The 15,845-nt window shown below is 45.0% G+C and overlaps 1 protein-coding gene across 1 annotated transcript in view; it reads right to left on the bottom strand.

Annotated features, from left to right (window-relative positions):
- Positions 1-15,845, bottom strand: part of CPQ (carboxypeptidase Q) — a 273,989-nt gene that overhangs the window by 209,990 nt on the left and 48,154 nt on the right. The window contains exon 3 of the mRNA XM_065399948.1: positions 3,044-3,251. Coding sequence (XP_065256020.1) covers positions 3,044-3,251 — 208 coding nt within the window. The remainder of the gene's footprint in view (positions 1-3,043; positions 3,252-15,845) is intronic.

Raw genomic sequence — 15,845 nt, forward strand, 5'->3', positions numbered from 1 at the left:
CGGGACTCCCACGCTTATCCAACACCCCTCCCCCCGTTCCCCGTCCCCTGACTGCCCCCCCAGAACCTCTGCCCCATCCAACCGCCCCCTGCTCCCCGTCCCCTGAGACCCCCTGCCCCTTATCCAACCCCCCGACCCCCTTACTATGCCGCTCAGAGCAGCATGTCGACCCTTTGTGTTCTGGATCACTGGGTGGGTTTACTGTGGAATCTAGCATTGATGGAATGTATTTACTACAAATTCCAATGCTGGTTATGCACATGCCCAACACTTTGAATCTTCAGTATCAGGAGATAGCAGGACAGCAATCGCTGAACTAAACACCAGCTTTCTATGGGGATCACAGTGGGTTGCAGGAGGAAACTGCAGCCTAGATCTCCTATCTAGAGGAAGAGGAACACAAGTTTCCCCTCTGAGAAAGTCTAAAGGCCCCAGAACTGACACACATGGTGGTAGCCATGTGATAATATAGTGTTTACCGGTGCCCACCCTTCATAAAGCAGAGCATTTATTCAGAACAAACTCATTACAGAGAAAACATATCTTAAACAATGAACAGTCTAGACTCATGCTAAGCTTACCAGGTATTATCTGTCATGCGCATGGGATGCTGGCAGGTCTGTACACAAGTCTGTCAGTTCTTTGTTCCACAGTGAGTCTGCCCTGAGCCAGGTCAGGCTGACCCTTTATACACAGTTTTTGACACCTTTTTCTCCCAGGCCTTCTGACCTAGGTAAAACTAATCTCTGCCACTTTCCCCAGGGACCAAAGCTTCAAAGGGCTGGGTATCTGCATACCTGGCATTGGGAATTTGCAATAATTACCCCCTTCCTCCACCCAGTGATTCCATAGGAAACCCACTCAGAGAGCCAGGAACACAAAGATATATTACACTTATTGATACAATAGTCCATGAATTTCCTGTGTGCCCATAGCATCTGGCACATCTCAATACATTAGTCTTTGAAGCTTCCATGCTACCAAGGTCTCACATCTGTCTCACCGTTCTCACAGTTAACGTGTTAATGAAGCCCTAGACTTGTCTTTCTCTGCACAGATGAGCATTTTAAGTGTGAAACTCTCATTTTTAGAAAAAAATCTCCAGGCAAAATCTAAAATTCTATTAACAATTAGGAAACTAAAGAAACAAGTACAAAACAGCCACTTGAGCACTTTAAGAAAGTAAAGTTCTACCAACATGTACATACATTTTTTTAAAATTAAAAATTGATTTTTAAGTCATGGGTTGTTGTTTTTTTAAAGTTAGTCAGACTGAGGATTATAAAACCTATTTATAGGAGACCAAAATAATTACATTAGTTGTGAACATTTACTTCATCCTCCTGATGTCATTTTAGGACTATGTGACTGCCCATGAATATACAAACAACATGCCTTTATTCTCCTTAAACATACAGAATTATGTATTCTTAAAATCATTGATAATTTGCCTTATATTGCCACCAGAGAAGTATTTTATATTGGTTGTTACAGGAATATTTATGGTAGCATCAGGGATGTGAAAAGCTATTAAAAGCAATCACACAAGATCTGGCGTGGTGACAATGGTGAAAACATTTTGAAAGAATGAAAAAACACTGGAGGCAGAGTTTGGAACAAATAGTTTCCAAACCAAACACCCACTTGAAACTGGACAACTTAACATGTTACAACAAAGTGCCTGCCCACAAAACCATGTAAAGTAAAAGGTGAAATGTGAGTCAGTGTCCCTCCTTCCCTCTCTCCCTCTCTCTCTCTCTCACACACGCCCCCCACATCCACCGGTAGACCTCCCTCTGCTGGCTTGACACTCACCAGGCTGCTGTGTTTGGGCCCCCTGTGCTTTAAGCCTCCTGAGTCTGAAGAAGAGAGTCCAGGCACTGTCTCTTACCAGGGTCTCTAGGCATACTGTCAGAGAGCAGATCTCTGTCTTAGGATGACCATACGTCCTGTTTTGGCTGGGACAATCCCTTTTTTAAGGGCAGACCCGGGCATCCCAAAGTTGCCAAGAGCAAAGGGACAAATGCCCACTTTTGCCAAAAAAAAAAGTGGGGTATGGGAAGAATGCCAGCCCCACGCGGGGGGAGGAGGCAGGCAGGGCTCAAGCGAGCAGCGACGCAAGCCTCAACGTTTGGGAAATATGGTCACCCTTTCTGTCTAGCACCCCTTTCTAAGAGCTGAGGCCTAGTGGTCCACTGCCTACACCCTCTGAGTAATGCTAGCTCCCCAGACTCCCCAGTGGCTTAAGCACACCATCTCTCAACTGCAGCCCTGTGGGTGCTCCAGGTTCATAGTTTAACTCTTCTGGGATACACAACAGCCTAAGCAGACAGACACACAGACAGACTTTGCATAGGATTCTAAGGCAAATACCCTTTACTTAAGTAGCACAAGAAACATACAGATCTATACAAAATAATAAACACACCTGTACACATTTCCCTGCCTCAGCTTTCTCGCCATGCTGAAGAGTTCTTTAGGTTTAGGGTAGAGTCCTCTCAGGAGTCCAGAATCACCCCTCCTGTAGTTCAGGGCTTCTCCTCTGAATCATGGAGCCTCCCCCCCCACCCCTGACCCCTGCAATCCATGCCCATGCTTCCTCTAAAATGGCAGGTGAGAGACCCTTTCTTTTATAACCTTCTGTTCCCTTTGGCAGTAACATAACTATCAGGCTTATTAGGGGAGCAGGTGATCCCTTGTTCTGTGCCCCCCCCACCCCATAGTTCAGACTTGAAAAACTGGCTTGCCCTAGGCAGTAGCCATCTCTTTGTCCAAGGGTGTGCCATTTGAATGGACAATCACAGTTTAACAACCCTCTGTTGTTAGCCCTGTGCAAGAATTTCTCTTGTTACCCACTGTGGGTTTTAGCTCAATATGGAGAAACAAAGACAGCTGAGAAGGCAAAGACGAGCCTTACAATCCAAATAGAGTTTGCACCCTGAAACTGACGTTTACAGAGTTAATAATCTCAATCAGAATTCATAAGTGGTACCCTGTCAGATTCCCCAAATTGTCACGTACAAAGTAAGTAATACGTTCCTACCTATTAATAGAAAAGGAAGCAATGGATCTGATAAGGGATGCCACCGCTCCAACTTTACCAGCTTCAACTGCTCCCAGTAATCTGTATTTGACAGTTTCTTCATAACTGATGAAAGGCTGGTTGTAAACAACAATCTTCCCCTTGGCGTCTTGAGCTCTTTTGTGCAGTTCATCAAAAGAGGTGACCACTAGGACTTCAGCAGTAATTCCTAGAAGTAAACATCACAGTAGTTTTAGATGTGTTATCCTATCACCAGCCCCAAGCCACTTTGGCACATACAAAAATACACGTCATGTACAGCATGTGTAATGCAAACCAAGAAGAGGAGGTCAAACATGAAAACCTCTTACTGGAAAAGATAGCATGTAAAGTACTTCCTCAGAGAAGGTTATTCAAAATGTATAACCATGTCCTTAGTATAAATCATGCTATCAGCTGATGTTAAAATTGAAACTGAAGGCAAGAGAAGATGTGAGAAAAGTCTTTTTCCAAATAGGCTTTAATGCATGAATGCAATTATTTAAAGTGCAAAAAACATTTTGAAAGACTTTCTATGGCATTTATAAAACAGATATGTAATCTTCTCTTGTAATTGTTCTGATATGTTGCTAAACAACTTAGACTGACATCACACATATGAAAATACATAGTTTTGGAATGATACACTTAGAAACTGATGCATTCAATGAATCAAGCTTTTCACAAATGGTTAATGTGAATATTTACAATTCTTGAAGACAAACTGGCTGTAAAACCCTTTGTAATATATTTAAAATAAAAAACACTTCTCATGCTTAATCTACAGTACAAGTTAATTGCATCACAGAGGAAAATTTACCATATTTTTCAAATGAAATATTTTGAAATTGCTATAATCCTATTGCCTTGTCTAAGGAAACAAAGGAATTTAAAAGTAAGCAGGTTCTCCCATACCACAGAAAGTTTCCCACATCTCAGAACATTCATTTGGAGATTACCCTTAAATGTCGATTTCACCGCAAACATACAAAGCCACATCAGTAAGAATCGATATTTACAGCTAGGCAAAGAAAGAAAAATGTTGCTTGAAAACTCAGTCAAATCCAGTGATTAGACTTTTGGATTAGGTTTGTTACAAATGGACTAATGAATGAATAGTGAGAATGGGTATGATCTCTTGATTTAAGGATATTTACTTTGTATATTTTGACATGCTATGTTGATAATTTGTGTTCATAACAGTTTTTATAAAGGTTTAATTTTTTGAATCTCAACGTCTATTACCATTAAATAAATGTCTGACCCTCCCATAATTTCCTGTAACTATGAAAATTGGGGGAAAAGATCAAAATCTAAAAAAAATGCTTAAAAATAAACAGATAATATCTGTCAAAATTATTTTAAAAATTGAATTCTACCAAGCCCAATGGATTGCTTGGCTTTTGAGAAATCATTCACAAAATTTGACCACAATGCTTAAGATCCAATCCTGTGGATTGGTTACAGTGATAAGTGGAAACTGTTTAATAACCAGGACCAGACTTTGCTGCTAAATATAGAAGCAGTATGGATGCCTGGAGTTTTAGTGCTGTACATTTGACCAAGAAGCCACAAAACACGTCAGTAAAATCAGAAAGTAACAACAAATGTTTGGCCAGCTTGGTTTGTTCCACAAGTTATTGCAAAATTAAAAAAAGCTAGGTATCCTTGCAAGTCTTAAATAGCTCACTATAAAACATTATTAAAATGTTATTTGGGAAAGCTTTTAAGTTAATTGCATATGTTAAAGAATTCTTAATGCTGTTATCTGATGTGCACTGCTAGACTCTCTCTCAGCATCAACTTATCCAAGTTAAATGCTCACTTTATGGTTTTTGGGGTTTGTTTTTTTAAGATCAAAACAGTATAAATTGCCTTCCACTCATGAAAGAAAATGTTTCATATCAAAAAAGTCTGTTTCTTAAAATACACAGTCGTAAGAATGCAGCAGGCAACTATTGATGGGGGGGGGAGACGAGTTTTAGCTGCAGAACTACCCTCATGTGAAAGGTGTGAAAATTTTAATTGGATAGCTGTTCAAACTTCCAGCTTTACAGAAAGGGCCACGGCGGGCCAAACCAAAGTATTACCTTCAAATTGTACTGAAGTTATAGTTGGCTTGTAGGTGAAGTGTACTGATAGGCTTCAGCTGCTTCTAATGAACTACAGATTGAAGTGTATACCTAAGGAATGTCCCAATGACAGGATCATTCTGAAGTCTGGAACTGTGCCACTGGAAATAAAGCCAGGTATCTGCAAAATTTCATTTTCCACTAGAAAAATCAAGGTCACAGCAGGCTGGTACTGCAATCCGCACTTCATATTAGCTTTCGTAACAGATGAGAGAAAATGACACCGTCTATCTCACCCCAATGCTCCACTTAGATGCCATACCAAGCATTAGAATGACATGCAATGTACTATTGATTGCTCATCAAGGGAAGCAAGGAATGGAACTGCTCTTGGCACTGCCTTACTGCATTAATGAACAAAAATATCATCTCTGATTTTTTTTTTTTTTAAGGGAAGGTACTTGCTATCTCTCGCAACCTATAACTCCCTAAGTAAATTCATGCAGAATTACCTTTATGATCTTCAAAGAAGCTAGGTATCAAGGAGCTTTGTACTGTGGAGTCTTATTTTTTTATTCCCAAGAAAGAGAATGCAGAATGACAAACTTAATTCGCTAGCTTTATACTTCTACTTTTGATTGTTCCCAAATAGGTTTGCTTTATTTAGCCTTTGACAAAATAAAACAAAGTTTCTCTTTGTATGTTTAACTTAATGGCAGCATGATATACATAAAGTATCAATTACAGTACTTTCCACAGTACAACCCAACTTCACTCCTGTGTAGCTGCCGACTAATTCAGTGTCTCATTAGCATATTTAGATCACATTCTATAGCATATCAGTCGTATCTATTAACAAGGTAATAGGAGCATTTCACTAAAAGAGACAATAGGGTTTCAGCTGTGAAGGTAACAATGAGACCAAAGGCCAAGTAGTTCATCCCAAAGAGGAGCAAGTCTGGATTGCTGCCAAAAAATGGGGCACTGCCTCATATTATACCTTACTGACGCTTTTTATTCTTTGGTAATAAACAGTCCCTCATCCCCAAAAACTTAGTGTCTCACCACTCTATTTTCTTGGTGAATTTATAAAGACATTCTTCAATCCATTTCTTATTCCTACCATTGCCCGTCACAGAAGTCAGCTGCAAGCTGCACTGTGGATAAGCTCAGACAACCTATATGATGAGGTAGCTGGACTGCTCATACTACAGAGGACAGATAAACTAAAAAACACATGGGGGTGAAGAGTGAGTGTCATTTTCAGAGACTGGCCAAGAAAAGGGAATAGATGGTACTGAGGGGCTGAGAAATGAGACGTGTTTACTCTGGATGAGGTTGAAGCCCCCCATGTTAGACACTGTTGGTGGGTGTTACACAGTACATGCCTATACAGCAAGTGAAGGTGGGACTGTAACATGGGTAGACATACCCGCACTATATTTAATCTAATTAGGACGTGTAGCAATCATGAAGATGTGGCAGCACAGGCTTCAGCATGGGCTAGCCATCCCAGTACAAGCCTGCTGGGGACCCTATGTACATGCTTGCGTTGCTAGCCCCCAGGGCCACAGAAGTTTTGGGGGACTCAGGGCAAAATCTGAAACCGAGGCCCACCACACTCCAGAAAAACAAACTTACTACTGAAGGGAGACCCTGGGGCACGAGGGGGTTGGAAAGTGAGCCTGCCTGCACCCACCCCCAGCAGCAGCTCCTATGGCGTGGACCCAGTTCCCTGTTCAGGCGTTGCAACCTGGCCCATGGGATTGCAGCACCACTCAGATTTGGCCTGGCCACACCTCACCATCATGATGGAGAGACACTCGGGCCAAATTTGAATGAGTGCCATTGCGACCTGGCCCGTGGGGTTGCAGCACCACTCAAGTTTGCACCAGGTCACAATGCTGCTCAATTTAGGAGAGCCCAGGACAAACTGCCCTTTTTGCATCCCCAACCTGTGGGCAACACTAGTAGCCAGTGCAGAAGCCGGTATCACCATGTCTTCACTACTATTGTTACCTATTCTAGCTAGATTAAAGCTAGCATGGCTATGCCTACCCATGCTACAGTCGCACCTTCACTTGCACCGACTACCCAATGTGAGGCAAATTACATAAGTCGTAGGGCATACAGCTATTGGGGTGAGCCACTACCCAACCAAATCCACGAGGCTCCTCCAATTTTTCCAGATGAAATAATAATTAGGGCCATGTTATAAATGGGGGGTGGGAAAATGAGGAAAGTGGAAAACAGTGGGAATAAGCGGACTGGAAACAATCTTCTACTGCAGGCCAACTTTTATACAAAAGATTTCATTGCACAAATGTAGGTTCATAACTAATGCTAAAAGCTTGGCTAATACAAAAGTTTGCCACAGCACACAGGTAACTATAGTAGACTCTGCATTAGCAAAGTCTTAAATCCTTGTTTAGTCAGGAAGGCTGATTAGAACTATTCATTCACAGCCCAGGAAAGGCTAATAAACAAATCCTACCTGTAAATCTGATTTCTGCAAAGTTGTCATAACACCATATGTCTGACACCTGTCATGAAAATTCTCTCTGGAGATTCAGCTTCCAGCACCAGCCTGCCAGATGTGACACTAGAAGCAGATCAGTTCAGATCGATATATGTAGAATTACCCCAAAAGACAATTTACTCACCCCAAGGTTAAATCCTTTAACCACTTAAAATCATTGTAGTGGTCAACACCTAGTACCCTGAACTGGACAGCTGTTTGTATCATCAATGAGTTTCAAATTACAGTAATGTTTACTCCCAATTATAGGAATTCAAGAATTCACAAATCTCTACCAGGCAGCCTGATGGCAACTTTTTTATAGACAGACATTCTCTCACTTCCAACAGACCATTGATTCTAAGAGAAACTCCCTGGCAAGACAAGGTTGAATTCACAGTGTGCTAAGCCATCAGAACTGTCAGAGATTTGTTGTTCTAGCTCGCTTCTACTCTCTTCAGAGTATTTATAATTAAAAAGCAAATACCTATTCTTACATATATACAGATTTAAAATAGTCGGTTAAAGTCAATCTAATTATGTATTCAAATAAGAGGTTAGCAGTATTGAAGTGAAATGGAATGTGTGTCTTTTTTAAATTGTCGGGGCTATTAATTTCCTAGCTACTCAATTAGGACCCAAAGCCTTTTCAATGAGCATTTTGTCATTGTCTTGAACAAGGACAGGCTTTTGGAGATCTACTTACAGAAACAAATGCAATCCTCATTGTTATGACAACGTTTTGGCTAGCAGCAAGTGAGCTGCTCAAAGCTGCAAACAATCCACAACTTCATCTATTTCAAACTCTGCTACTATGGGATTATGATTTCTTTCACAAAGCACACCATGGAATGGCTATTCTGCTGATCTAGACACACAAAATCTCATTGCCAAATAAATAAATTGGCATACCAGCCAATTTTTGCTCAGAACAGGTGCCATACTTCTAGGCCTACGTGTAAGAAAGCAGCAGATTCCATCACCCAAGCCTGCATTAAACTTCCCTGTCCATTACACAGCTTTACTTTCACCACATAACAAAAAAAGGTAAACTATTGCCTGAAATACTGATACAAAAATCAATGACATCTAGCTCAGAGACTCAGAACCCCCACCCACCCCAGGACCAGAGCAAGGGCCACCCAGCCTGAAGCACACACCACCACCCTAGCTGTGGAGGGCTAAGGGGAGAAAGAGTAAGGCCAGAGACAGCCATCAGAAGATAAAAGACTCTCCCAGCAGTAGGTAGAGGAACAATGACAGAAACAGCAGCAAAGTAAGGGCTGGAGGCTGTGAGGCCTAGCCAAAATCTTCACCATCAGCGATGTCAGACTGTGCTTTCTTTCATTTGGATTCAGAATATTTTTTTTCCTTCTCTGCTGCTTGGCTGTTTCCTGTGAGTCTTTCTCAGATTTCTCTCTGGCCCCATCCCAGCCCTCATGCTTCACGCTCCACTCACACCCACCCACAGAGCTGGCCCAATTCTCTTCACTCCCTCGTCTTCCCAGCCTCCCTTCCATTCCACCCCCATCAATGTACCCCTTCCCTTCCTTCTTTCCCCAACTCCAGTGCTCCTAGTAACATCCCATCTACCATCCCCCTCCTGCAGATCTGGAAAACTAAGGGTATGTCTACACTACGAGAGTAGTTCGATTTTACTTAAATCGAATATGTGGAATTGATATTACAAAGTCGAACGTGTGTATCCACACTAAGGACAGTAATTCGACTTTGTGAGTCCACACTAACGGGGCAAGCGTCGACATTGGATGCGGTGCACTGTGGGCAGCTATCCCACAGTTCCCGCAGTCCCCGCTGCCCATTGGAATTCTGGGTCGAGCCCACAATGCCTTCTGGGGAAAAAAATGTGTCGAGGGTGGTTTTGGGTAACTGTCGTCATCCAACCGTCACTCCCGCCCTCCCTCCCTGAAAGCGCCGGCGGGAAATCAGTTCGCGCACTTTTCTGGTCAGTGACAGCGCGGACGCCACAGCACTGCGAGCATGGAGCCCGCTGCGACCATCGCTGCAGTTATGGCCGTTGTCAACACCTCGCACCTGATCATCCACCTTTCCCAGAGGCAGATGCTGAGAAATCGGGCGAGGAGGCTACGGCAGCGCGGTGAGGACCTGAAGTCTGAGAGTGGCACAGACCTGTCACAAAGCACGGGACCCCGCGCCGAGGACATCATGGTGGCAATGGGTCATGTTGATGTTGTGGAACGGCGATTCTGGGCCCGGGAAACAAGCACGGACTGGTGGGACCGCATAGTGCTGCAGGTCTGGGATGAATCACAGTGGCTGCGAAACTTTCGTATGCGGAAGGGGACTTTCCTGGAACTTTGTGAGTTGCTGTCCCCTGCCCTGAAGCACAAGGACACCCGGATGCAAGCAGCCCTGACTGTCCAGAAGCGAGTGGCCATAGCCCTCTGGAAGCTTGCAACGCCAGACAGCTACCGGTCAGTCGTGAACCACTTTGACGTGGGCAAATCTACCGTGGGGGTTGTTGTGATGCAAGTAGCCAACGCAATCATTGAGCTACTGCTCTCAAAGGTAGTGACCCTGGGAAACATGGAGGTCATCATAGATGGCTTCGCCGCGATGGGATTCCCAAACTGCAGTGGGGCTATAGATGGAACTCACATCCCTATCCTGGGACCGGACCACCAGGCCAGCCAGTACATTAACTGAAAGGGCTACTTTTCAATGGTGCTGCAAGCACTGGTGGACCATAGGGGACGTTTTACAAACATCAACGTCGGATGGCCGGGCAAGGTTCATGACGCTCGTGTTTTCAGGAACTCTGGTCTGTTTAGACGACTGCAGGAAGGTATTTACTTCCCGGACCACAAAATAACTCTTGGGGATGTGGAGATGCCTATAGTGATCCTCGGGGACTCAGCCTACCCGCTAATGCCCTGGCTCATGAAGCCCTATACAGGCGCCCTGGACACTGAAAAAGAACTCTTCAACTACCGGCTGAGCAAGTACAGAATGGTGGTGGAGTGTGCTTTTGGACGTCTCAAGGGGAGATGGAGAAGCTTACTGACTCGCTGTGATCTCAGCGAAACCAATATCCCCATTGTTATAGCAGCTTGCTGTGTGCTCCACAATCTGTGTGAGAGCAAGGGGGAGACCTTTATGGCGGGGTGGGAGGTTGAGGCAAATAGCCTGGCTGCTGATTACGCCCAGCCAGACAGCCGTGCGATTAGAAGAGCCCAGCGGGACACACTGTGCATCCGGGAGGCTTTGAAAGCTAGGTTCCAGAGTAAGCAGGGTAACCTGTGACTATGAAGTTTGTGTACAGAGAAGCTGAACCTGCCCCCGTTTCTTTACCCGGTTAATGTTCACTATCCTCTCCAGTCCCATACCCCGTTCCCCCCGTTCCCCCTCTTCCAACACACGTTTAAAAATAAAATCACTTGAAATTTGTTAATGAACACCGTTTTCTTTATTACTGTTTTCGCGGTAAAGTGTTGAACCTGGGACGCAGACTGTGGTGGGGAGCGGGTGTAGTGTAGTGATGCAAAGGACGCTTCTAAACTCGAGGAATGACAGGCTCAGCATTGGTGGACTGGTTGTTTCAACGGAGCCTGCCACCCCTCCTGTTCGGGACTCTGTGTGTAGGGGCTATGTGACTTTGGGGCAGGGGGAGGACGGTTACAGATCCCCTGCTGCGTGGCTCTGTGATCCAGGATAAGGACCGCTGCATAAGATCTCTAACCGCCCTCCCCCGCCACAAAGTCACATAGCCCCACACACACACAGAACATGAAAACCACCTCCCAGACTGACCAGGGTAACTAGTGACTGCAATGTGTGTGTGCCTTGCTGCTGAACCTGCCCCCGCGTCTGTACCCTGGTAAAGGTGACTGTCCAATTACCAACCCCCGTCCCCCCCTTCAAACAGACTCTCCTCTAAAAGAACATGATGGAAACAGTAATTAACAGAAACGTATTTTTTATTAGCAACTACACATGAAACTGGGGGATGAAACTGGGACGGGGGCTTGGGTGAGGCGGGAAGGAAAGGACTTATCAAATTTTGGGGAATGAGAGCCTTCTGGTACTTGAGCAGTCTGCAGGGGTGGAGTGAGAGTTTTCACGGACTCTGCCGCCCCTCCTTCTTGGGACTTTGGGTGAGGGGGGTATGGGACTTTGTGGCGGGGGAGGGCGGTTACAGATAGACTGCAGCGGGGCTCTGTCCTCCTGCCTCCGGTCCTGCAGAACATCCACAAGGCGCCGGAGCGTGTCCGTTTGCTCCCTCATTAGTCCAAGCAGCGTTTGAGTTGCCTGCTGGTCTTCCTCCCGCCACCTCTCCTCCCGTTCAATGTGTGATCGGTGCATTTGGGACAAGTTCTCCCTCCACTGGGTCTGCTGGGCTGCCTGGGCTCGGGAGCAGACCATAAGTTCCGAGAACATGTCCTCCCGTGTCCTCTTCTTCCTATGCCTAATCTGCGCTAGCCTCTGGGAGTGTGATGCCAGGCTGGGTTGGGAGACAGTTGCAGCTGTGGGATGGGAAAAAGGGAGTGAATTCCTCAGAAAGATAAATTTAGTTGTGAACAAAGAACATAGTCTCTCTCTGTGAACAAGACCATGCACAGCACCTATCACATGCACACTCAGGACAAGGTCGAATTTTCGGCCTTCGCATTCAGTGCCTGGGGTCTTGCAGTGCAGATCAGACAAGCGGGGCAGGACAGCGGAATTTGGGTAGCAGGCCGACATGGTAAGCCGTAGACTTGTGGCTGCTTAAAACTTTAATAATAGCACTGGCCTCCTTTCACGTTCAAAGCAATGCCAGTCCCTGCTGCCAGCAATCCGGCAAGCATGAACTCTGCCCCTGTCCCACCCCCTCGCGGCTGTCCCAGGGAAAGATCCCTGTATGCTGCCCCTCTCCCGCCTCCACCGCGTGGCTGTAAACCGCCGGTTACCGTTCTGTAAAGGAACAGGCAAGCAGTCCCAATACTAACATTCCCCTACCTAATTCAAAGCAGGTCACCATGAGCGACATCACTCTGATGAGGATTTCAGAGACCGAGAAAGAAAGGATGCTTCGGGAAAGCCTGCAAAGACCAGGGCCGTATGCCGCCATGCTCTGCAAGGCAATGATCCCCGACTACTTGCTTGTCTCCTGGCGCGGAAACGTTTCCTACCACGGAGGACCCAATAAGGCCACTCTCCCCAGGAACCTGATGCAAAGGCTTTCCAATTACCTCCAGGAGAGCTTCGTGGAGATGTCCCAGGAGGATTTCTGCTCTATCCCCGGACATATAGACTGGATTTTACTGTAGCTGCACTGGCAGGGACTAAACAGTAGAGCGCCTAGGGCAAACCAATCATGCTAAAGCGGACATTGTTAGATTTCTTTTCAGTAGTTGCACTGCCAAGGACTGAAACGTTAAGTGCCTAGGGCAAAGTAATCATGAAAAACCCATTGTTAATATTGTTAATATTCCTGTTCTGTTAAAAATAAATGTTTACATGTTTAAAACACTTACCGACTGATCCTTCCCCTGATTCTGTGTCCGGGTTAACGCCTGGGGATGGTTCGTAGGGGATCTCTGTAAGGGTGATGAAGAGATCCTGGCTGTCGGGGAAATCAGCGTTGTAAGCGCTGTCGACTGCCTCGTCCTCCTCATCTCCTTCCTCATCTTCCCCGTCCGCTAACATGTCCGAGGAACCGGCCGTCGACAATATCCCATCCTCAGAGTCCACGGTCAGTGGTGGGGTAGTGGTGGCGGCCGCACCTAGGATGGAATGCAGTGCCTCGTAGAAACGGGATGTCTGGGGCTGGGATCCGGAGCGTCCGTTTGCCTCTTTGGTCTTCTGGTAGCCTTGTCTCAGCTCCTTGATTTTCACGCGGCACTGCGTTGCATCCCGGCTGTATCCTCTCTCTGCCATGGCTTTTGAGATCTTCTCGTAGATCTTTGCATTCCGTCTTTTCGATCGCAGCTCAGAAAGCACGGACTCATCGCCCCACACAGCGATCAGATCCAAGACTTCCCGATCAGTCCATGCTGGGGCCCTCTTTCTATTCTGAGATTGCATGGCCATCTCTGCTGGAGAGCTCTGCATCGTTGCCAGTGCTGCTGAGCTCGCCACGATGTCCAAACAGGAAATGAGATTCAAACTGCCCAGACAGGAAAAGGAATTCAAATTTTCCCGGTGCTTTTCCTGTGTGGCTGGTCAGAGCATCCGAGCTCGGACTGCTGTCCAGAGCGTCAACAGAGTGGTGCACTGTGGGATAGCTCCCGGAGCTATTACCGTCGATTTCCATCCACACCTAGCCTAATTCGACATGGCCATGTCGAATTTAGCGCTACTCCCCTCGTTGGGGAGGAGTACAGAAGTCGAATTTAAGAGACCTCTATGTCGAACTAAATAGCTTCGTTGTGTGGACGGGTGCAGAGTTAATTCGATGTAACGCTGCTAAATTCGACATAAACTCCTAGTGTAGACCAGGCCTAAAACTTGGCACTAGGATGATGTTTGCCAGGAATCTGTTAGACATATCTCTGTATGTTGCACTTCTGTCCCTCACCCCATGTCTTATCTGTTCAGATTTTAAGATCCACCCTAGATTATAAACCCTTCAATGCAGGGATATCTTCCTATGTGTTTGCACAGTGCCTAGCACAATGGAGGCCTACTCCCAACTGGTGTTTTTGGATGCTGTTGTAATATAAATATAAAAAGTAATAGAAGAGCTCCTTTCCTGTGTAGTTTGCTGCACAGAAGGAACAGGAGAGAAGCTCTGCTTCTGAGTATATCCTAAACTAAGCAGAAGGAAAGCTGCTCTGCAATAGTCCTCAAAAGGTCCATGGTGGTTGGGCTCACCCTTGCACACCTTAAACAGGGCATTTAGAAGGTGAGCCACTCAAATGGGCCTACTCCAAGGAGTTTCCTAAATTGGGTGGAGGAAAGGACCCTGTTTCTACTGAGCTTTGAGCTCTGCTGTGCGGACACCTTCTTTTCTCAGCATTATTCCTATCTCAAATTTTAGACATAAAAGGACGGAGAAGTGTGTGATTAAGAGCTCAAATTTGACACTTTTTCACTGTGTTGCTTTCCAGCTGAAAGGAGAAATCAGCTCAGCTGTGCCAAAGAGCCCCACAGAACTCAGCAAGTCTTTTGGCAAACCTGGCCCAGGTTTTGGTCTTCCAAAGAAATCAGGCAAGTTAAACCTGGTGTCAAACTGCTGGAAGAAGAAGAAAAAAGTTTCACATCCTAGATTTTATCCTTCTGAAAACTATTACTATGTATTGCAATATAATTAATGATACTTATAATTAATCCTCAAAAACAGCTCTGCTAGGCCAACACAAACAAATACGTATTGAGGATAATTATAATACAAAGGGATGGGGGGGGGGAGTAAGCATTTTAAGGGGGGGGTGGGAGGAAGGAAGTGCAGACCAAAGTAGGAAAATGCAGTGAAGCAGAAGACTTATCAGAGATTCTGTAAAATCAGAAGATGCTTTTGGAAAATGTGATTTCACTTACCGCCTGGAACAGCAAGAAGAATTACTTCATAAACATAAAATTACATAGAAAGGGTATCCAAGAGGATATGAGGCTATTTAGCTATGATGATGCATAGCTCACAGACTAAATGTACTGTACACTTCTTTTAAAAAAGAAAAAAACCCTATGCATTATTAAAAAAAGTCTATTGTTTACATCTTCCAACAAATACTAGATCTTATTGTAGCAGTTTGGTTTAAGCAAATGCAGAGAACTGTGCTACAGAAGTACAGCCAGCAAAGTTTTTAGTGGGTATTGAACCTCGCCCCAAACACAAGGCTCTGCACCAAGCAAGCCAACGGAATAATGCTGTTAACTGTAAGTAACAGGCTGTTATTCACACTGGGACACTACTCCATTGTCTTCAACAAGCTTGCTCTGCATGTCCAATGCTCACACAACCTGAAGTCTCATCTTGGCGGGATTTGGTAATAGAGTAGGGCTATCTATAGAAAGATATTATGGACACCTGTAGGGATTGAACTAGGAATTGTCAGCACCAAAACTGCAGGCCTCTACTACTCAAGCTAGAGTATGTGTGTTGATATGGTTACAGTTTGTTAGACAGAAACGTAAAACGTAAAACTTTTCAAATAAATTTTAATGTCAGAGAGCTTTCTGACATCATTTGTGGTATCTACTTGTGGATCATGTCAGTAATCATACACTA

The sequence above is a fragment of the Emys orbicularis genome, chromosome 2 (genome assembly GCF_028017835.1).
Source record: "Emys orbicularis isolate rEmyOrb1 chromosome 2, rEmyOrb1.hap1, whole genome shotgun sequence".
In the NCBI taxonomy this organism is placed as follows: Eukaryota; Metazoa; Chordata; order Testudines; family Emydidae; genus Emys; species Emys orbicularis.